The 20,727-nt window shown below is 41.9% G+C and overlaps 2 protein-coding genes across 4 annotated transcripts; one reads left to right on the forward strand and one right to left on the reverse strand.

The window, feature by feature from the left end:
* Positions 1-3,345: 3,345 nt before the first annotated feature.
* On the reverse strand, positions 3,346-13,376 carry LIAS (lipoic acid synthetase). Of its 3 annotated transcripts, none has more exons than XM_052780231.1 (11): positions 13,240-13,375; positions 12,287-12,459; positions 11,508-11,601; positions 10,711-10,791; positions 10,322-10,478; positions 9,411-9,468; positions 8,217-8,345; positions 7,482-7,627; positions 5,706-5,776; positions 4,801-4,912; positions 3,346-4,278 (listed from the first exon to the last, which is right to left on the reverse strand). In XM_052780231.1, exons 1-11 carry the CDS (start codon positions 13,321-13,323, stop codon positions 4,226-4,228), a joined length of 1,158 nt encoding a protein of 385 aa, XP_052636191.1. In that variant the 5' UTR covers positions 13,324-13,375; the 3' UTR covers positions 3,346-4,225. The 3 variants fall into 3 exon arrangements, with proteins under 3 accessions (XP_052636191.1, XP_052636190.1, XP_052636192.1); XM_052780230.1 differs by having other exon boundaries at positions 13,204-13,354; XM_052780232.1 differs by lacking the exon at positions 4,801-4,912 and having other exon boundaries at positions 13,240-13,376.
* Positions 13,377-13,808: 432 nt separating this feature from the next.
* Positions 13,809-18,928, forward strand: RPL9 (ribosomal protein L9). The gene is made up of 7 exons (XM_052780233.1): positions 13,809-14,038; positions 14,122-14,237; positions 15,146-15,241; positions 15,579-15,711; positions 17,097-17,177; positions 17,659-17,776; positions 18,811-18,928. The coding sequence occupies exons 1-6, from the start codon at positions 13,993-13,995 to the stop codon at positions 17,763-17,765; spliced, it is 579 nt and encodes a 192-aa protein (XP_052636193.1). The 5' UTR covers positions 13,809-13,992; the 3' UTR covers positions 17,766-17,776; positions 18,811-18,928.
* The last annotated feature ends 1,799 nt before the right edge of the window (positions 18,929-20,727 follow it).

Consider the following 20,727-nt stretch of genomic DNA (forward strand, 5'->3'; position numbering starts at 1 on the left):
TCTTGAGTGAAGCATTCCTCCTGTTAGGAATGTGCAAGGCTGGTCAGTGTTCCTGAGCCTTCCTGTGGCTTTTCACATTCTGTCCCAAGGAGACAGAGGAACTAGGTGCTATACCCCTATTCCTACCCTGTTTCTCCTGCAGACTTAGTCAAAGCCTGGACAGTGACTTAGAGCTTAATCATAAAGACGATAAAGAATGGGCAAGTTTGTTATAGTGCGATCACTCTAACTTGCCTTTCTTAGGAAAGGGGGAGCAGCAGACCCTTTCTGAAGAGCAATAAGGAGTAAAACTGGTACTGGCATTTGCCTTGCTTTCTTGGAGAGTCAGCTTATTTAGTTTCTTGGTGGCTGCATTCTTAGAGTGGGACATTGGGATTATGGGATGAATCCAGTCTGAACAGCTGGTGGAGCATGCCTTCAGAACACTGCAATACTTACCTTGCATATACGCAAGAGAACCTTACCACAGGCCAAACGAAAGAGCTTTGGAAGCTTTGGCAGCACTGTGAATCATAAGCCATCATCTTCGGAGTACAGTTGCCAGGGAAATCAGAATTGGAAATGACTTGCATTCCTGCTTTGAAGGCTTGAGTAGTGCATGTAAGAGATGGGCTTTAACGCTATTGAGTCTTTGTCTATGGGATCTTACAGCATGTAATTCTTGATGAGAACTGTGTAATATGAGTAATGGACTCCTGTGCTCTGAAATTCTTTTTTATGGGGTTCTTAATAAAATGCAATCCCACAGTAACACTGCTTTTCACTGCAAAAATGTGAGTACAACAGCTGAAGCAAATCCAGCTTTAATACAAGCCTATGAATAGAATGATACAGACTGCATAAATTAACTCTTAGCCAAGATGTGCATAGACAAATTGTAAATGCCAGGCAAGATGTACTGTTTCTTCTGTGTACGTGTGTTCAACCCTTTATGCAGCTAAAACAAGTCTAGTTCCAGGCATATGATAGCCAAGAATATTGCAAGTGAATAGAACAAACACATTTTTGACCAAGACTAGTTAGTATAGGAGCAGATAGATTTTATACTGGCCAACATGTTTATGCTTCTATCACTTGAGGTTCTTCTGTTGATCTAAAATTCATAGTAGCGCTCTAATCTTGCTCAACAGCTAAAGCTTGAAATAAATTGTAAAACAATGCATGCAGGAAAGCATAACGGGTTATCTGATTAATTTAGGAATACTGGGGTCAGTTTTCATTACTTGCTTTTTCTATTCCAAGCTGAGAATTTCTATTTCAAGTTGAACATCTGCAATAAGTTGCCACATGCTGTAGTAAAGCAGCATAAATATTTGACATTTTTAAAGGAAGGGGACACCAATATTAATTATTGATCAAGTGGGGAAAAAAATTAAAAACTATTCTTAAGTGAACACTGGCTTTGTTGATATAACCTACAGACCTGAAGTTACTGCAAGATGCAGCTGTTCTCTAGTCAGCTGTGTAACAATTATGCTTCACACAGTGTAGTAGATTGATGTAATGATGCTAAAAAAGGCTATTCATTCTTTTAAAGTGTCTGTGTCAACTTGAAATCATATTCCCAAAACTCAGTTTGATGTTTTCCTGATTGCAAGGAAGATTAATGTTTCTTAAAATATTTTATGGCTGCTTTGTGAAACAAACTGACAGAATGAAGTGATTGACATACAAAAAGAAAATGTCATTAAACATGAAACTTCATCAGAAGCAAAATTGAGATAGCACAGGTTTCATGACTGAATTTATAACCTGGAGTTCTGTGAGTCTGGTGCTTTAACATATAGATATGGAAAAAGTGAATGGGCAAGAGGGAAGGAAGAGGGTTGTAAAAGCAGGATTTCCTAACTAGGAGAAGAACTTTAGGATTTATCCTCAAAAACCCTTAAAAACAAAACACCCCTCCAAGCTATGAAGTCAAAAATTGACTGCTTTCCTTAGAAACCACAGCAAAACATGCAGTTAGAAAACAGCTTATGTAGCTTCTGAAACTTGGTACCAGCTGGCAGACAGTTGTGTAAAAGCGTGACATCATCTTCCAAACCACCCAGCAGCAATTCATAAGATAATTCTAACATGAAATAACATTGGACTGTGTTTCCAGAAGCATTATTTCTCCCACTGTAAAGAAGTAATGGATAATTACTGTGCAATGTCCTCTTGTTCCAGTTTGATAATAGCTGTATGGCTCAATTCCTTTCTCCATATTTCTGGTGTTGATATGCTGAAAGAGCAGTAACTTGGCAAAAGCTGCAGTAATATTCTGTTAAATCTGCTCTGTAGGCTAAGTCAAAACCATTATTTATAGTAGGACCTCTAATAAAGGCTGGCAGCTGGTAAAAGTGTGGGTATCCTGGAGTTAATGTTGCACCCCTCCCTGCCTGCTGCTGGGGAGTATTGGATTTCCTTACCACAGCTGATAACCTTCCACTGCTCTGGTATTCAATGTACTTCAGCTGAAGCAAGGCATTTTTGGCTCAAAGTATGCCTGGTCTTTCCAAGACTAGTGGTCAGACTTTTTTTTTTTCCATTTAAATTTTAAAATTCATTATTAATATTTTTTTAATTAAAAAAAAAAAAAAGCCTTGCCTTTCTCTCTGCTTTTACAAAGTACAGCTATTATGACTTCCATTTCTCTGTTCTTCCCCTCTGTTCCTCATGGCTCAGGCTTCTCTTCCCCTAATTTACACTTCCATTACGCTGCTTAATTAGTACGTTCTTTCTAGCTTAAGGCTATTTGTCTTCATAATGCTTTAATACTGCTATACTTCATACTTCATTTTGTGAAGTGTCAGTTGTGCATCACTGCCCTCAGTGGTATAATCTGATTTTTGTTGTTCATGACAATATCAAGTTTCTCCTACATATTAACTTGCTAATTAGCTGTCTTCCTTCTACTATCCTGCTGAGTTGGGGGTAGGTGGAGGGTCCATTCTGGTTCATGTAGACTACAGTAGTTTAGTAAAAGTACTATAGCCAGCCATAGGATTACCTGCTTCGTGATGGGACTAGATAACAAGTTCCTGGCATGTTTCCCAAATAACCTCATGAAGATACAGCTGAAGCCAGTTCAAAAATGTTATCTAATGTCCACAGCAGACAACTGAGAATTATTAGGGAGAGGTGCATTTTGAACTATCAATCATGATTGTAAAGAGAATTTATAGCTGCTAGTATACCATAAGCCATGTTTTCATTCCTGCTTGAGCTTAGTACGATATGTAATGCATTTCACATTTCATCCACAATACAATTCACTTCTTTGCATTCAGATTTAACAGCCAGACCAGGTCTCAAGGGGGCAGGTAACTAGACCGATTAAACACAACCACCACACCCTTAGACTGGGTTTTTAACTCTCCTTTAATAAGACAATACCTATGGAGTAGAAGCACAGTATGGAATAGCAGCACTTCTGCATACCCAATACCGAAGAAGCACCTGTGCAACTCAGTGGGGTTTGTTACAGTCACATACCCAAGCGAGGGGTGGCTCTATTTATGCTGTTACAGCAACTCTGATTTTCCATATGGTTTAAATTATATGGTAGCTACACAAGGTTAATTGTCTTGTCACAAAGGGCTCTTGTTTTCTTCAACTTGATACCTTGTGTTTAGCAAGGCTCACACTTAAGAGACATGCAAGCAGCTGAAAAGCATTAGCTATCATCAGAGTGGTACAGCTCATTTTCTTAAGCTGCAGGTAAGAGATGCCATCTCTTGAAGGAATATTACCAGCACTTACTCTGGTATAGTTCAAGATAGCCCTAATCTGGTCCTTAGCCCCTGCAAGCTTGTGTTACATAATGATAAGATACATCAAAATATCAGTACCTTTCAAATTTATTATTATCTGTTAGCATCTTCACAAGTATTAACTGCAGCAACACTGATGGTAGTATCAAACCTGTTTACTTAAATCTGTCCAATTTTTTTTTTTTTTTTTAGCTTACATTTCTTCCACCTCAGTTCCATCACTCTTCCAAATCAGTTCTATCTCCTGGCATCTTGCTGATCACTAGAAGTACTATGTAGTTGTAGCCTTGCCAGGAGAAATGAGGTAAAATAATGTGAAGTGTTTTGGTGAGAGAAAAGTGTTCTGGAAAGATAGTAAGTTTATTCATACATCCACCATCTGGTCTTCTGCATTTCTGGAACTGAGTATAATTATGCGCTGAAAAAAGGATCCTTAAAACTGGCTGCTTTAAATAGGTACCCTCTCATTTTCAGATGGCTTTTGTCTTTCTTTTTTCTACTAAGTTCTTCAAGAAGAATTCACCTAATTAAAAGGCAAAAAAGCACCAAAATGATTTGTAGGTATTTCAGTGAAATAAAGCAAAACAATACACATCCTTACTTAATGCAAGTATTCTATTCTACAATACAACTGTCCTTACCAGTACTTTATAGTAATTCAATTCTATACAACAGCACTTTCAGCATACATACATACAGCAGGGACATAAAAAAAAAACCAAACCAAAACCCATAATCCAACACACAACCCCTTCACTCCCCAAATCCTGATCTTTCTCAGGCCCAATTTTATGAAATAGCTCTGGTTCTTTGTGCTTTCCAACAGGCAAAGGTAAATTGATTTAATTAAAAATTAATTCCTATTTCATAAAGTTATCAGCAACTTACAGTGAAACCTGCTGTAAATCTCGTTTGAGCTGGCAGTAAAACAGTCCAAGAAGCAAGGTGTCCTTGAGCTAAGGTGAGCTTTGTTGCTTATTACTTCACCATTTGAACTTTATATAATGTTATGTGCTGAAGAATCTAATGCTTTTCAGTAGTTTACCTGCTTTATAGGAGGAGCGCACTAAAGGCCCACTAGCAGTGTAATGGAATCCAAGATCATTTCCTACTTTTTCCCAGTACTTAAATTTTTCAGGAGTTATGTACTCCTCAACCTGAGTGAAAAGAATTAATTTTGATCAGGTATTAATGCAAAGGAAATGGCTATAGCTAGCATGCAGTGACATGAAACACAGTTATATGGCCAGTTCAAAATTTTACACTCCAAAACTTTCAGCAGTCAAGTCACAAACTGAATTTTCTCTCTCCTTTCTACCAAAAGAATACATTTTATTTGCTTTTCAGATTTAGCGGAAAAGTTTAGAATTTAATTTCTAGTTGTTGCTTTATCATTTTCTTGACTCTGTTTTTGAATGGTCCTTTCGAGCAAACATTTTTTTTTCCTCCATGTTACTATATTAAAAAAACCCCAATAGTCCTACAAATCTCTTCACTAACAGTTATTTCAGTGAAAGATAGTAACAGAACAAAGATTCAAGCTCTGGACAGATTACAGAAGGAGAAAATGGTCATTTCCTCAGCTGAAGTGGCACCATTAAGGGAGACCCTATGAGAGAGTGAAAGGGAGCTGGCCTGAGCCATTATGTTTGAGCTAGATACACAGTAAGACTCTTGTTTTCCAGAATCATGCCTCAGCTCCAGCTGCCTCCCCAGCTAATACCAACAAGTAGCAATGGGAGTCTGCAGAAGATGGAAGGGATTAAATGGCTGAGGTAATTTTTAGTGAAGAGTCCATAACAGATGAAGATCAGGTTAAACAAGGAAGGAAATTTTTCCCAACATCTGCAGTTAAGGTAAATATGCATATCAAGCATCAATTTGAAAGAGGAAACTTGACTGTGCAAGGTACAGACCATAGGACTGCCTATAAATTAAAGGCATTTTTACCTTTAGGTGACGTTTTGTTGGTTGCATGTACTGTCCTAGGGTCAAACAATCTACATCTGCTTCCCGCAATACTGTAAGAACAAAATTCCCTGTTAGTGGCAGAAGGATCACAAGGGATTGTCAGCAATTAGAAAACACCCTCCTTCCAAGTCCGAGCAAAGGTCACTCCACAGCACCCCACGGGGGTTACATTCTGCTCTCCAGCAAAGGGAACTTGCAACCTCCATGAGAGTAGCCTCGTACCTCATTCTGAGCTCCATGCTGCTGCAAGACCTGAGCTATCTAGTTTAAAGCTGGAGAGAATACCACTGCGCTGTACTCGCTGCAGTCACGTGTCTCACTGCAGAGATGACATGCTCTTGTCTTTTTTGTCTCACAGCTTTTCATTGTGGCTTTAGGTCAGAGCCTTCATTTGACAAAAAATGGATGCGTGCACATATACTTGGCACTTCTCCACTGTTTCAAGCGTCTTCATGCTGAAAAGATGCGGGCAGTTCTAAAGAGCTATAAACCCAAGGGAAATTGCCAACATCTTTTGCCAGTTTTACACACTGAAGTAGGTATGTTCGTTTTGATGCCTGCAGAATCTCATCGACTTTGTATGCTGAAATTTGAGTATATACTAGAATCAATATACAGCAAATGAATTCAGGTAGTCTGTTTACAGAGGGAAATGCAGACACCTGACAGTCAGCTAGCCTGAAGAATTATGTTCACCGCAGCTAGTGGGATGTTCCAAACAAAGGGATGGCTAAGGAATCGGCTTAATATCTCCATGTATTTTCTGGCTACTTGGGCTGGTTGCCCCCAAGTCAAATAGAAAGAAAAGACTGCGTTTTGGTTACAACATCACACTCACTGTTACCCTGGACTCTGTTTAGACTGATACGGTTCTGTAAAGAAACTGGTTCAATACCAGCACATTTACCTGTTCTTTAACTTGTACCCACAGGAGGGAAGGAGAACAAAATTAAAGTAACTGAATGAATGCGGTGGGTAACAGTTTGTCTCCGAATACATCCATGAAAGTGGCCTGAAAACAAATAGCACCAAATCTGAACTTTCATACTCTTGTGGCTAGGATATGCTAGGCAGGAAGAATGGGGAAATCAGGAATTTCCTGTAATTTTATGGCCCAGTTTGTGGGACAGCTGCAGAAAAACTAGACTATATCACTGCATTCTAATATATGGGTGGTTGTACACAAAATAAAGTACCAGGTAGACATTCTTTCAGGATATGGGAGAAATGCCGTAGCATTTATCAATTTCTTCCTACAAGCAGACTGCATTCACTTGCCACTGTGAAATTTTCTCCTCTTAAAAATACATTTACATGAAAACGTAAGAACATGCTACACCTCTGAGGAGAGTAACTTTTTTTACACCTAAGTAAGCTGAAATAAATTATTTTAAACAATTAGGTCTGCTATTTCTAAAAAGGAATGCACAATAAGGCAACTATGTTGCAAGCCCATTATTTAAGTATAGCAAAGATAAGAATGTTAATGCAGTCACACACAGAAAGTCATAATTTCCACTGAACTCAACATGAGCTGGATCTACTTGTCAAATTGAACCTGAAAGCCATATGAAGCCAAGTATTTCAGAAGTTCAATCCTTTTTAACCAAACTGGTCTTTTTTCCATAAAGCTTAGAAAACATTCCTGCACCAGCAAACTGATTTGCATGTAGAGGCAAAGGTGCTTACAACTGTTTTGCAACGCAGTAAAATTCACAGATGTGAATTCTGGCACATATTTCAACACCAACTTACATTTCATTGTGGAATACACTTGTTCGTCAGTCTCGCCTAGCCCCAACATAATGGAGGTTTTAGAAATGACGCCGGGCTGGACCTCTTTAGCGTGCTTCAGCACTCGTACGGACTGCTCAAAGTTGGCTCGGGGATCACGGACCTTCCTTTTCGTATTTTCAGCAGAAGGGGAAAAACCACGCGCGAAAGGGTGCACGGAAGTTAGAGATGCCAAGAAAGGCGCGTCTTGCTAGTTTCTGCACAGCGAAAACGGCAACCTGGCGGTGTTGGCTGCCTACTCTGACACCGGCCGAACGCCCCCCAGGAGGCACCACCACACGCGACGGGATGCGCCCCAGCCCCCCCCGGCCCCGCCTGCGGCCCCCGTGGCCCCCCCCCGCGTCCGGCCCCACCCCACGGCGGGGGCGGGGCCTCCCCGGCAGGCGACACCGCCCCAGGGCCGCCCCGGGGGCCGGGGCGCGGCGCGGCGCGGGCGCCCTCTGCCGGCGGGCGGTGGGCAGGGCGGCGGCGCGGCGCGCGAGGCAGGCTGGGAGCGGGCCCGGCCGGCGGCGCCCCCCGCGCCATTTCCCCCTGCGCCGCCCGGCCCGGCCCGGCCCGCCTCGCCCCGGCCGGGAGCGGCAGCGAGAGCTTCAGTGCAGCTCCATGGCGCCGGCTCTCCCTTTCACACCACGTCCTGTCATAAACCCCCTTGTCCCTTTGTCCTTTCTTCCCTTTCTACGTACCGGTGTCGCTTACCTCTGCAGTTCCGGTACCGTCTCCACGTTGTGGGCATACACATCCAGTCCCGACAATGCGACTTTCTCCACAGCTTTAAGGTCCCCTCGAAAATCGGGCGTCAAGCATTCTACCAGGATTTTCGAATTCCTGAAAGGGAGAGACAAAATGAACACACCTATGGGACTTGTGTCGCTGTGGCTAAAAAAACTCAATACAGCAAAAAAACCGAACAGCACTAAACCAACAATGCCCCGATAAGCAAAGTTAATTCAGGATACGCTTCTAAAACAACAGATTTCTGCAAATGCTCGTATTACGATTCAAACAAAACCTCATGTGTTTAACTCCCAATTTTACTGAGGCGAGCTGGAACAGAACAAAAGCCAAATAATAAATCTAAAAGCGATTCCAACTGTCTCTTGAACAATCACCGCTTATGCGTGATTTTTCAGGTGTCATCGTTGCAGGTTAACTTAACGTGAGTTTCATATCATAGCTCCAAACTACACAGGAGCTGTAATCCTGCCTACTGGGATGAGAAGACTCTGCATTATTGCCCTGCACTCTAATCTTGGTGTCCAGGAGCCAGATTTCAGCTCAGAAAGGCAGGTGGGGAAAACTGCGGGAACCTTTCAAGTGCCAAGATACACTGGATAAGGACTTAAATGAGGTTATACAAATTAAATCTGCAGGTAGACAAGTATGCTATCAAATGGCGTACAGGGTGCCGATGTAGAGCGAAGGCGGCACAGCTAGGGAAAGCAGGAAGGTACAATCACGGACTTAGAAACAGCCATGGTGGGAATGCGCAAAGCAATCTGATCACTGCTGAAAGAGAAACCCGACTTCTTCTGTCATGTGGTGACACTGCTACCTAAATCCCCTGTGTCTGAGCCCCAAGCTTTGAGAATGAGCATACCTCAAAAGTATGTACTCATTTCCTGGTAAACCAGCTGCCTGTTCAAAGAAATAATACAGTGCTTAGCTTTAAATAAGCCTGGGCTAAACTGGAAATACATCCAAATTCAAAATATTTTAGGGCCATTACATGAGAAAGATGAAAAACACGAAAAAACCCTATGGGGACAGATAGGCTAAAGGCAGACTTTTGAATTTGCATGCCTGGAATAATCCAGCTAAAGGTAGTGTTGACCTATATGCAGTACCACATTCTAAAGTTTTAATAATAATAGTGACACATTAATGATATACCTTTCTTTCAGATGAGAGACTGTCTTTGCAAAGTGTTCTGCTCCACCGTCAGGCATATCTAGAAGCATTTCAATTATTCAGTTAACCTTTCTGTTCAAGAAATGTATTTACTTATTAGCAAAGCCACAAAAAAACTACAGATTCAAATTTAAATGCAAAATAATAAAGCATTCAAACCCCAGACTTCTCTTAACTGCTTATGCCAAAGTTTTGCAACAGATATTCTGCCAAGCCTTGTTCTGCACAAAGTCTAACTGTGATCATCCAGGGCAGACTTCAAATGTTTACTCCAAATTTACCTGTCTCTAGGTTCACTGTCAGCCTGAGCACAGAATTCATCTATTTATGGTTTTGGTCTGAGAAACAGTTCTACAAAAATTGAAATATATATATTATTTCTCTTTTATTGTAAGCCACTGGACTTTCCACCATACTGAAAAGCCTTTACAACGGTTTCCCCCACCTATGTGGTGTCACCACAAAGAAGCTACTACAACCTTAGAAAAAGGCAACTTTCAGTTTTGTTAAGTATAATGTATTCCAGGTTTAGTTTTTGGAAGGAAGTTCTGTAATGGTATTGTACATGAATGTTTGTGGGGTGGGTTTTTTTGCTAATCAAGTAATAGAACATGGTGTATACGTATGTATTTTGCAAAAAATGAGTTAAAAAATATTTAGTATTGTAATATTCTTGATGTTTAATAACAGTGTAACTTCTGTTATGTTTTACCAGACATAGAGAAATACTAAGAATATGTAGAAACTTTCCAAAGTTTCAGCACTGTCGACTCCTTTAAAATAGCAATCCTCAACAATTGCGCCGAGTGATAAATGTTTATCAAGGTCTGTGTTTATGCCATGTAATGCCTATGAGAGCTTAGACTGGAAGAGATGAGAGACAACATACTAACCGTCTCTGTCCACAGACGTCAATACAACATAATCCAAGCCCCACTCAGCTATAGCCTTTGCTGTGTTGTAAGGCTCCTTGGGATCCAGTGGAGGTGGATTTTTTGCTGTCTTTACTGAACAAAATCTGCAACCTCTAGTGCATGTGTCACCCATCAGCTGAAATAAGAAAGACATTCCTACCTTTACATTGTACACATCACTATTGCTCAGCTGAGAAAAAGCTGCATGACCTAGGTCAGATAAATCCCAATACTAAGCAAAAAACCTAGGACAGTGCTTTACTCCAAATTACTTGTAATAAACCCACTCCACTACAGTAGAGATTCAACAGTACACTACAAACACCTCAAACATTAATAAAACACTTAAGAAATGGTTAATGGCTTACCATAATAGTAGCTGTAGCTGTAGCATATTCACCACCTCCCCAGCATTCTCCAATGTTGGGACAACGTGCTTCTTCACATACCTAAAGGTAAAAGACAGTAATGTACCTGTCTTTTTTCTGTACTATTATTAAAAATTATTATTGTATTATTGATGAGTTTCAATACTAGCCTACAAACAAAACATAAATTCCTTCTGCGATAAATGAGGAAATGAAGTTACAGGTTGTTCTGTAAGAAGTCATTAGAATAAGTAGGAAGAATTGTTTCCTGACATCCATTACCATTCTTTTCCTCTACTTCACAACTCCAAAAAACTCCTCAACCACGTAACTGCCTTTTTAACTAGCACAGATTGCCATTAACATTTTAAATTTAAAAACTGATAAAAAGTTCACAAAGCCTATGATGCATCAAAGCATGTTCTTACTCTGGAAAAAAAAAAAAAGGAAAAAAGCTCTCCATGCATACCCCACCACTTTTTACCGTCTGAAAAGTATATTTAATGAAATACATATATTTCTAGAATTTCTTTTCATGCAAAACATGTATGTAACTCTGAAATTATGTGTGTTTCCATTAAAAAGAGTCACACATAGCATCTTCTGATCTTTTTGGTGATGCAAATAGTAAACCCTAGTATTTAAAATCACAGCAGGAAAAACGTGAAATTGGGCTTGGTTTCAGCATTGAAGATCACGCAAGACATGATTTCTACCTGTCCTCTACAGAGAAATAATTTTGTATCTCTAAAAAATGCCTTATTTCTACCGGAAAACTTAGTTGGTACTGGATTTACCGTATGAAGATTTAAACTTCTCAAGGTATTCTTTAGTTTATTGTAGTTCTTTCCCATGGGAATCTTTGTTTTCAGCCATGGAGGAAGTCGCAGCCTGAATAACATCAAGCAAACATAAAAATTAATAAATTATTTACAGGGTAAGCTTCCGTTAATTTCATAGATCCACTTTAATTTGTTACAGATCCCAACTAGGAAAGGTTCCTTGAAAACTGATGCAACTCAGCAACCAATATTAGCACCATTCATGGTCATAACAGACTTCTCTCTTCCATGTTTTTCATCATCCCAACATTCAAGAATAGGAGTTTGTTGTCATTGGAACATGTGCACCAGTGGGATTTAATAGTGCCACACTGGAGACTGCAACAATTAATGGCAGCGTATGTTACACAGCTATCACAAAAGTCTGATCAAATTTATAACTGGAAATATGGGAGTTTTAAATATTTTTTAATTGAGTCTTCATTTTTTGTTTAATTCTATCAACAATATTTTTTCAACACCGAAGTAGGGTACACTCACCTACTGACGCACATTTGTAATTTAATACAGGCCATGGCATAAGCACTCAAGTGAGAAAACACCACCATGTCTTCATGTTTTGTTACGCATTTGAAGTTAATAATGTAAGTGTTTGTTCTTTCTTGAAAAATTATGAAACTTGCAAGCCAGTACGGCAGAATGTAATAAAAATACATTGTATACGCTTTGTAGTTAATACTAAACACACAAGATAGTGCGTGGAAGCAACTGCAGTTGTTTAAAATCACAGTTACCTTTCTCCTTTCTGACGCTTTAAATTGCCTTTATACTCAGCCCAAGTGCTCTTGTCTGACAACTCTCCAGATACAAAGTCTTGTAAGTCTGGTCCGTTTTGCAGAAACTCTTTTTTTTCCTCCGGCGAAGACCCTGACGTCCTGTACTGGTTACACACATGGCTCCCAGACACCTAAAAGAAGCAACGCTGTAATTTATTGAATTATAAATGTAATGTACTAGCACGATATGCTAAACAACTGCTTGTCCTTTTGGTGGTTAATGTACACTTTGTCTAAGCATTTTCCCAATTGCCTTTGAGTTAAACGTACAATTCTCTTCTTCGTCTGAAGCCATGTGAGAGAAAAAGCACGATCTCTCCCAAAATACCTTCGTACCAAGCCAAGTTATACAGGTTTCGCCTATCAGTAACATTGCATGGATTAATTCGAGATTTCGGGGCTGGAACGCAAGGCGTTGAGCGCATCGAGGGCTCGCTGCCGAGCCGGCAACGGACGGTCGTTATTTCGGTGGAGATACGGTAGCAAGGGTCGGGCTCTCGGAAGCGGGGATGGAAGCCGGTGGGGTCCGTGGCTCCCCTTTCTGTTACTGAGCGTGCCTGCGGGGGCACGGGCACGGCCGCGGCAGCTCCCCGCTTCCCTCACGTCCCGACACCGGACCGCCGCGGCCACCCAGGGCTCTGCCCGCCGCCGCCCACCGCTGTCACGGCGGCCCCCGGCCATCAAGAGACGAGCTCGGATGACGGCATCGTCTTCTGCCACCGCGACGCGCCCCGCCCCGCCCCGCCCCGTCCCGTCCCGTCCCCTCCCCTCCCCTCCCCTCCCCTCACCGGGGGTCCGTCCCGAGGTCCCCCTATCTGCCCGGACGCAACGCCCACCCCGGGGTACGCTTCGCGGCCCGCCGTCCGGCGCCCCACCTTGCGGCACACCGCCCTGAGGCGGCGCCCACTCACCCGTCCCTGGGCGCCCCCCAGCAGCAGCCGCCGGGCGGCCGTGGCGGCGGCCCCGCGGCAGCAGCCCCGCGGCAGCAGCGACATGGCGGCGCCTGCGGGGCGGCCGGCCCGATCTATCCTCTCAGTGCTCGGCCGCCCTGCCTGGCTGCCCCCCTCAGCTCACAGCGCATCGGGCCTCGGCTACTCTCGCCTCGTCGACGGCTACCTCGGCGCGATGACGCCAGGGGGGTGGCCGGATCGGCTACAAGTACACGATGACGTCAGACGCTGCCTCTTTCCGCTCTGTTTGCTGCGAGGTGAGGCGCGGGCCGCCGGCGGCATCCGGGCCCATCCTTGGCGGGCAGCCCCCCGAGCGCCCCGCCGGCGCGCGGGCAGCCTCCCGGGGCGGCGCCGGGCCTAGCCGCCGCGTTCCGTCTCCAGCCCTGCGGGAGGGACGCCGCCGGGATGGCGCCTTCCCCCCGCCCCCCCCCCCTCCCCCCGGCGGTTCTAGGCCCGGGCTGGGCCCCGCTGTGGAGTTGAGCGCTGAGGCCGCCGCGTCTCGCTGCTGCTCTGGGCCCGGGGCGGGGTGTATCGGTGCTGGAAGCGGAGCCCGGCGCCGCGGCGGCACGGAGGTGGCAGAGGGAAGGCCGGGGGCATCGGGTGGGCGCTCGGTAGTTGCGCGTTCCAGGGTTCGTGCGGGGGAGGAGCGGAGGGGGTGCAGAAGAAGGGCCTTGTCTTCAGGGTCTGCAGCCTCTCTCGTTTGTCCTTCGTAGGATGAAGACCATTCTCAGCAACCAGACCGTTGACATCCCCGAGCAAGGTACGTCTGCGTGTGTCTTTGAAAGGCGTTTTGTGGTGCTGACCCCGCAGCCGGTTAATGTGCGTCTGCCTTTTGATTTCCAGTCAGTGTTTCACTGAAGGGCCGGACAGTCATCGTAAAGGGCCCCAGAGGAACCTTGCGAAGGGATTTTAACCACATCAATGTGGAGCTGTCCCTCCTGGGAAAGAAACATAAGAAGGTGAGCGCTGCAGAGGTGGTTTCTCTGCCCAGAGAGGGAGGGTAGCTTTACAGTTAGCTTTAAAACTTCTTGATAGGGTAGGAGATTGAACCAAAACTTTTAGCTACAGATAAGTTATTTAATTTTTCGCTTGTTTTTGTGTTTTCTGAAAGAGTGTGGTCTCATGGAACATTGGGACCTACTCAGGAGCTGGAATTCTTGAAGTTCTCTGATACATTGGAGTGAATTTATTGATTGATATTCTTTTGTACTTACAGACAGGTAGTTACTGGGAACGGGATTGATCATTGTGTGATCATTGTATGCTGTGTTTTATGAACTGGCTAGTTTTATTTAGATAAAACTAAATCTCTACGTTTAATTTCCAGAATTGGCAAGTTAGCATCAGGAGAGCAGATGTATTCTAAATAAATGCATGATATTTTTGTACTGTCTTAAAAACCACAAAAAAAAAAGGGGGGAAGAGCGGCTGATTTCGGGTACTTTTTCAGAAGCACCTAGTGTTTGTTTCATTAAAACCCCCACACTGTACCCCCACACAGTGTTTCATTAAAAAGTTGATAGATAGTACCCGGGAGACTGACTTTGGAACAACCTGTTCAGTGCGTAGCATTTGATAAAACATCTTATAGTTTAAGATGTCAGAATATCTATCCCAACTTCTCTGAAGATTTGTTAGTAATGAGATACGAAGAAAAAATTATTTTTCATATGTCTGAGGGTTAGGACTTAAAAAGACTTCTAGGTGGGCCTTTAGTAGTCTTTCAAAGACAATAGCTTTGTGCTTTTGTTAGGAGGGATTCTAAGTAGTTACTTGAAATTCTTACTGTTAATTTGTGACAAAAACGTTTCTAGTTTTGAAGTGTAGCTGAAAGCTATGTTATTTCTATTTATTTCTTTTAACACAGCTACGTGTTGACAAGTGGTGGGGTAACAGAAAGGAGCTGGCAACAGTTCGCACAATTTGCAGCCATGTACAGAACATGATAAAGGGTGTTACATTGGTGAGTTTTATTTTGAAATAGGATCACTTGTCATTTTTGTTACTGACAACAATAGGCAGCCTGTTCTTTTAGTGAGAGCTTTTCTAAGCATCCAATGTGTAGCTTTCTCTCTCTTTTTTTTTTTTTTTTTTCTTGCATGTGCTGTCAAACAAATTGTGCAGGTGGAAGAAAGCATGAACAATAAACTCTGGATGTCCCTTGGGCTCAGTGGCTTGCCCTTGTTAAGAAACTATTTTCAATATGTTTTGGTTTTAGATATGTCCAGTAAGCTTTACGCATCTGTTTTACCTTTTGGATGCATTCTGCTTTCAATATCTGAGAATGTCTTTTATCCTAGGGATTTCGTTACAAGATGAGATCAGTGTACGCTCACTTCCCAATCAACGTAGTTATACAGGATAATGGCTCGCTTGTGGAAATCCGAAACTTCTTGGGAGAGAAGTACATTCGCAGAGTGCGTATGAGGCCAGGTGAGCCTATCTGGAGATGGACTTTACTATTTCTAACCAGGGTTTCTAAACTATTTTCTTTGGGTACTGCCATTGATAACAGGAGATGGCGAGTGATTGTTGAAGCAGCATTTGCCTGTCTGAGTTTGTGTAGTCTTATGATACCTTTGCCACTGTTTAGATTTATTATTAATGCTTTTGTAGTTTCTTTTTGGTAATGAGCGTTAGCTAATAGCTGATAACTAGTTTAGAGCTGGTTATTGTAATACGAGTTACAAGGAGCCCAGTGTTTACTTTCATCATTGTGAGATCTTGACAGTGTTCATAGTTGGTAAACTGCAGGTGCTTAATTTTAGATCTGTGTTTCTGTTTTAAACATTGTACATGAACTAGTTTCACACCACATATTTTTGGTCTTTGAAGTGGTGTTGTATTTTGAATTTCCTGATTGTCTAGGAGCATGTATGATAAACTTCAAAATTATCATCTTACCTGTTGGTTTTACGTCTTGCGTACTTGGGAGTTTTAGCAAAACGTCTAACAGAGTAGGCATCTGGTGGAGCTTGTTAAACTTCCGAAAGGAGGAGACAAAACATGTCATAAACACAGTTACCTTAGGACTGTAGGGAAGACTTTCCATATCTTTTTTTTTTTTTTATAATTCCACTTCTGTTGAAGGTATGGGTAAGGATATTTAGTGTGACTGATGGTGTTTTGGGGTGGCTTTAGATGAAAGCTTCAGACTTGCCCAAAACCAGTGGTAGATACAGTGCAGAGTTATTAGGGTGGCTTTGACTTTGATTTACTGTGGGATATTAAGGGTGGGTTCGATTATTGTATTTGATTTAAGTCAGCATTTACTTCAAAGATAGTAAAGTGTTGGCTTAAAAGCTAACACCTATTGACTAATAGATCAAACTGTAAAAACTTAATTGTGTTATTCTCCTTGCAAATGAAAGTTTCCTGTTAAGACTCTTGGATGTCCTAGTGTTTAATACTTGTGAGTCCTCGCAGTGTTGCCAGTATAAACATGGTGTGTGACAAGTCAGGGGGCAGGAGTTCTTTTAATGACTTAGTTTTGTTTTAATGACCATAAGAATGTGGAAAATGGCACCACCTAGCTGGCGAAGTCATGCTGGCAAAATCTCTGGCTGTAAGCAGTGTTGGTGATTAATGCTGTAACATTTAAGTAGGAATATCACTTGGTTGCTTTCAGTCCAGATTGTGACTTGCACTGACAGTCTTGGAAGGGATTTGGGGGACTCTTTTAACAAAGTCATGGAAGCTAATTATTGCCTAGATAGTACTTTATAGATCTGTAAATTGGGACAGGATGTAAATACTGTTTCTTTAGTATGCTTAACATCTTCACCAACGATGTAGATTTTGTGTTTTCCTTTCTGTAGGTGTTTCCTGTGCAGTATCTCAAGCCCAGAAAGATGAGCTGATCCTAGAAGGGAATGACATCGAATTGGTCTCCAATTCAGGTTTGTGAAAGTAGATGTGTGGGAAGATACAATGATACAGCCACTTTCATCTGGAGGTGTGAGCTTAGCAAACTGTCGTTTTTGTCAAACCCTGAGGTAAATGACAGCTCAGAATTTTTTTTTCTTCTAGTCACCATAATTGCTTTTCTTAGTTCCTTATGCTTTTTCTAAACTTAGGGACATTTTACAAGTCCACAGAACCCCCGCCCCTTTTTTTTTTTTTTGATGGCTGCCTTGGCACCGAACTTTTCAGCTTTTCAGTTGTACGAGTGTGCAATAATAAACTGGCACTGCCCTGGGCTGCCAAGGCAGGCTCAGCAAAATGTGTTCTGTTTTCATTAGAACCAACAGGATTTCAAGTTGGTGATTCCTTTCTCCAGATGACAGTTTCATTTGTTAGTTGAAATATCGGAGAGTAAACAAAGGCTCCAAGTTGGTTCAGACCTCTTGCTTTGTGCTAACGGTCTTGCTTTGCCTGCAGCTGCCTTGATCCAGCAAGCCACTACGGTCAAGAACAAGGATATCAGGAAATTCTTGGACGGTATCTATGTCTCTGAGAAAGGAACAGTACAGCAGGCAGATGAGTAGAACTCTAATAGGTTGGTATCATCTTAACGCAGATTGTACATTTTCAATGTGGAGATGGTTACTCGATTTGGGGACTTGACAAGGTTTATCTGCTTTAACAAGGCTGTGGTTAAGCAGGTTCCCCACAGGCATGCAGTTGTGCTTGTAAAAGGCATCATAAGAGGTGTCATAAAACTTAAATTTTGCTAGGTCTTTTGACAGCAACTTTCCATCTCTCATCAACTTGGTATTATGCTGCTGTATGGAGAAATATCTAACTCTAAAGTGCTGTATTGTATGCTGTGAATGCTCATTATGATGGTGGCTGAGAATTTAAAACCAGCTGACCTAGCATCACAGACTGGTTCACAGCTCTTTACAGAGAAGGCTCTTAGACTAATGTTCCTCCTGGTTGGGCACTGACCTCACTAAAAAAAGTGGTCAGCACATTATATATAAAGGTCTTTGTGTGGTTTGTGTGCAGATGCTTGTAAACAAAGGTCAGTTTAACAATGACAACTATTTACACTGTGTATGTACATTTGTTACTGAAGTTGAGTACAAGGATTTGGGGATAATGTAAGAATTTTAACTGCTAAAGGAATTTGATGCATTTCAGCTATGTATGGTTCCATACATGGTACAGAACATTTGTGCAGGATGACTGAGATAGGCTGACTTGCAAATAAAATAAATGTTGTGTACCTTCTGAACCTAAACTTGAGATGGAGCATGCAGGCAAAGTGAGTTTCATAAACTAAAATTCTTTTTATCACGAGCCAGGTACCAGAAACTTGCAAGCTACTGAAAAAATTATTTTTAGTGCTGTTCTGAGTTCCTTGAGAGACAGAACAACCTGTTACCTGCTTGTTAAACGGTCGTGAGCTGTTGTGGTTGAAGGCATCTTTAAGTAATCTTGTCTAAATAAAATTAAGCAAACCCTTTGAGCTATTGATGTCTGTCTTGCATTAAAACTATCCGATAAATGGTCATATGTCTTTAAACTTTCAATTTCACATTTGCAGTGCTAAAATCTTTCTAAAAGCTCTTAACTTTTTATTTACAGTTGTCTGGATCCTGGAACAAAAGACCATGAGACATTATATCAGCAAGGACCAGCTTGAAGAGTCTGATACAAAACCCAAACACCATGAGATGTTTAATAAATTAAAACATATTTCATATCTTGGCCTCTGTTTTTTTTTTTTTAAGAACTAAATGGTGATTGCATGAACCTGTTCAAGATCCTTAGCTTTTGGAGAAGCAGATTGTCACAGGGTAATGCAAGATGACGTTAGCACTGTGTACGTGTTGCTTCACCAGACTCAGAACATTCAGGTGGAAGTCTGATGGTTTGGAAACCTCATGCTGGTGGAGCATGGACCCAGCAGGTAAAGCCATGAAGTGGTAGTTTTAAATCATAGCATTAAGAAATAACAAAAGCATTGTTCTCACAGAAAGAAGACTGTTGTTCTTTCACATCATTTCAGAACCTCAAACTGCAAAAACTGATTTCCATGTACAGTTTCTGGAGGGGAATTCAGACTTGTGATGACAGAATGTAAAGTAGAGTAAAAACAAAACTGGAATTGGTAGAACCAGATTTGTAAGACCATTTAAACTAAATACAGAGATAGAAGAAGTAGTTTGAAAGTACAATACCTTAGCTATATTGCTCCATTAAGAAAACCAAGGGCTTGACCTCAAGAGTTCAGGCAGAGCTTATTGCTGACTTTAGCAGTTTGTGTCATCTGGGGAGATAGCTCTGTTTTTTCTTGGTTACTAGTCTTGCCATGTAGCAACATCTAATGGGGATGTTGTGCTATTTCTGTACTATGATAGAAATCACACTGTCACTTGTTACATTGTTTTGAAAAAAGGTTCACAGGAAATACTGGGGTAGTGCAGAAGCATAGTTGGCAACAAGTGGCTAAAGCTTAATGTTCAGGAAAGCATCTCTGCATGCCTAAGAAATTCAGAAAACTGCCCAAATCACCTGCTTGCACAATTCTGAGTTCAACAGGGGTGTGCAGTACTACTGTCTCTGATCCTGGGAAAGTAGTGGTACTAAACTTTGCAGCCATGGAAGTTGTACATGGCCTGCTTAACATTTTTAAAATAAGTTCGTGTGCTGTTCAAATCGTGCAGAAAAGGCAGTTTTCCAAAATTCTCTGTGCTCCCACAGTGCACATGGAATTCAAGAGGAGTTTCCCTGTAGTATGCTTCAGTGTGATTCCACAGTTGCTGTGAGTGATAACTAGTCAGTGTCTTTGGGTGGTAGAAGGACGTACACACCTCGAACAGTTGTGCTGGTATAACATTTTCTAGTGGAAAATGGGCCAGAGTCCCTCATCATTTTACTGGTACTTATCTTTTGAATTAATGAACTTTCTGTGATGTTGACCAATACTTGAAATATAATGGAGAAATAGTCTCATAGATCTATGAACTGAGACTTGAGGTTGGGTCAAGTATTGGGAGTTTGGGGTTGCCAATTGCTCATATTCTCAGAGTGGCACTTCCACAAAGTTTCCAGTATGTAAGTGGCCATAATACTTCATCATTTACATTATTAATAGTTTATCATAATACATTATCATTTACCTTGTGTTTGATGCTATCTTGTGTGTTCAGATGCAGTTGGAAAAGACTGTGTTTATATGCCTCGTCTTCAGAGGTGCTGGGGTACAGATAAAGTGTGTGTATCTGTTTTGGGGTCCTTAAGACTGAGGTAACTAGCTTCTAGTGGGAACAGGTTGGGGGTTTCACTGTGTCTTGAAAATGGTACTAGGTGCTGGAAAGGAAGGTTGTGGAGGGAGGCAGTAGGAATTTAACTGATGGCTCTTTCTGCCCCTCATTCCACTCCTAGAGCAGCTTCTCTACCCCTCTCCAGAGGTGTGGGGTACCTGCCTGGGCAGTGATGATCTGATGCAATGACTGAAAAGGCTGGCCGATGTGAATTTTAAATGGTGGTGCAGTTCAT

Source organism: Harpia harpyja, chromosome 2 (genome assembly GCF_026419915.1).
Source record: "Harpia harpyja isolate bHarHar1 chromosome 2, bHarHar1 primary haplotype, whole genome shotgun sequence".
NCBI lineage: Eukaryota > Metazoa > Chordata > Aves > Accipitriformes > Accipitridae > Harpia > Harpia harpyja.

Excerpts from the sequence above, each read along its gene's own strand:
- LIAS (XM_052780230.1), bottom strand. The coding sequence starts at position 13,323 with ATGTCGCTGCTGCCGCGGGGCTGCTGCCGCGGGGCCGCCGCCACGGCC. Across the intron at positions 12,460-13,203 it reads TCAGGGCGGTGTGCCGCAAG|GTGTCTGGGAGCCATGTGTG; the intron begins GTGGGGCGCCGG and ends TGCTTCTTTTAG. Across the intron at positions 10,792-11,507 it reads GAAGTTTAAATCTTCATACG|GTATGTGAAGAAGCACGTTG; the intron begins GTAAATCCAGTA and ends TTTTACCTTTAG.
- RPL9 (XM_052780233.1), top strand. The coding sequence starts at position 13,993 with ATGAAGACCATTCTCAGCAACCAGACCGTTGACATCCCCGAGCAAG. Across the intron at positions 14,039-14,121 it reads CGTTGACATCCCCGAGCAAG|TCAGTGTTTCACTGAAGGGC; the intron begins GTACGTCTGCGT and ends TTTGATTTCCAG. Across the intron at positions 14,238-15,145 it reads TGGGAAAGAAACATAAGAAG|CTACGTGTTGACAAGTGGTG; the intron begins GTGAGCGCTGCA and ends CTTTTAACACAG.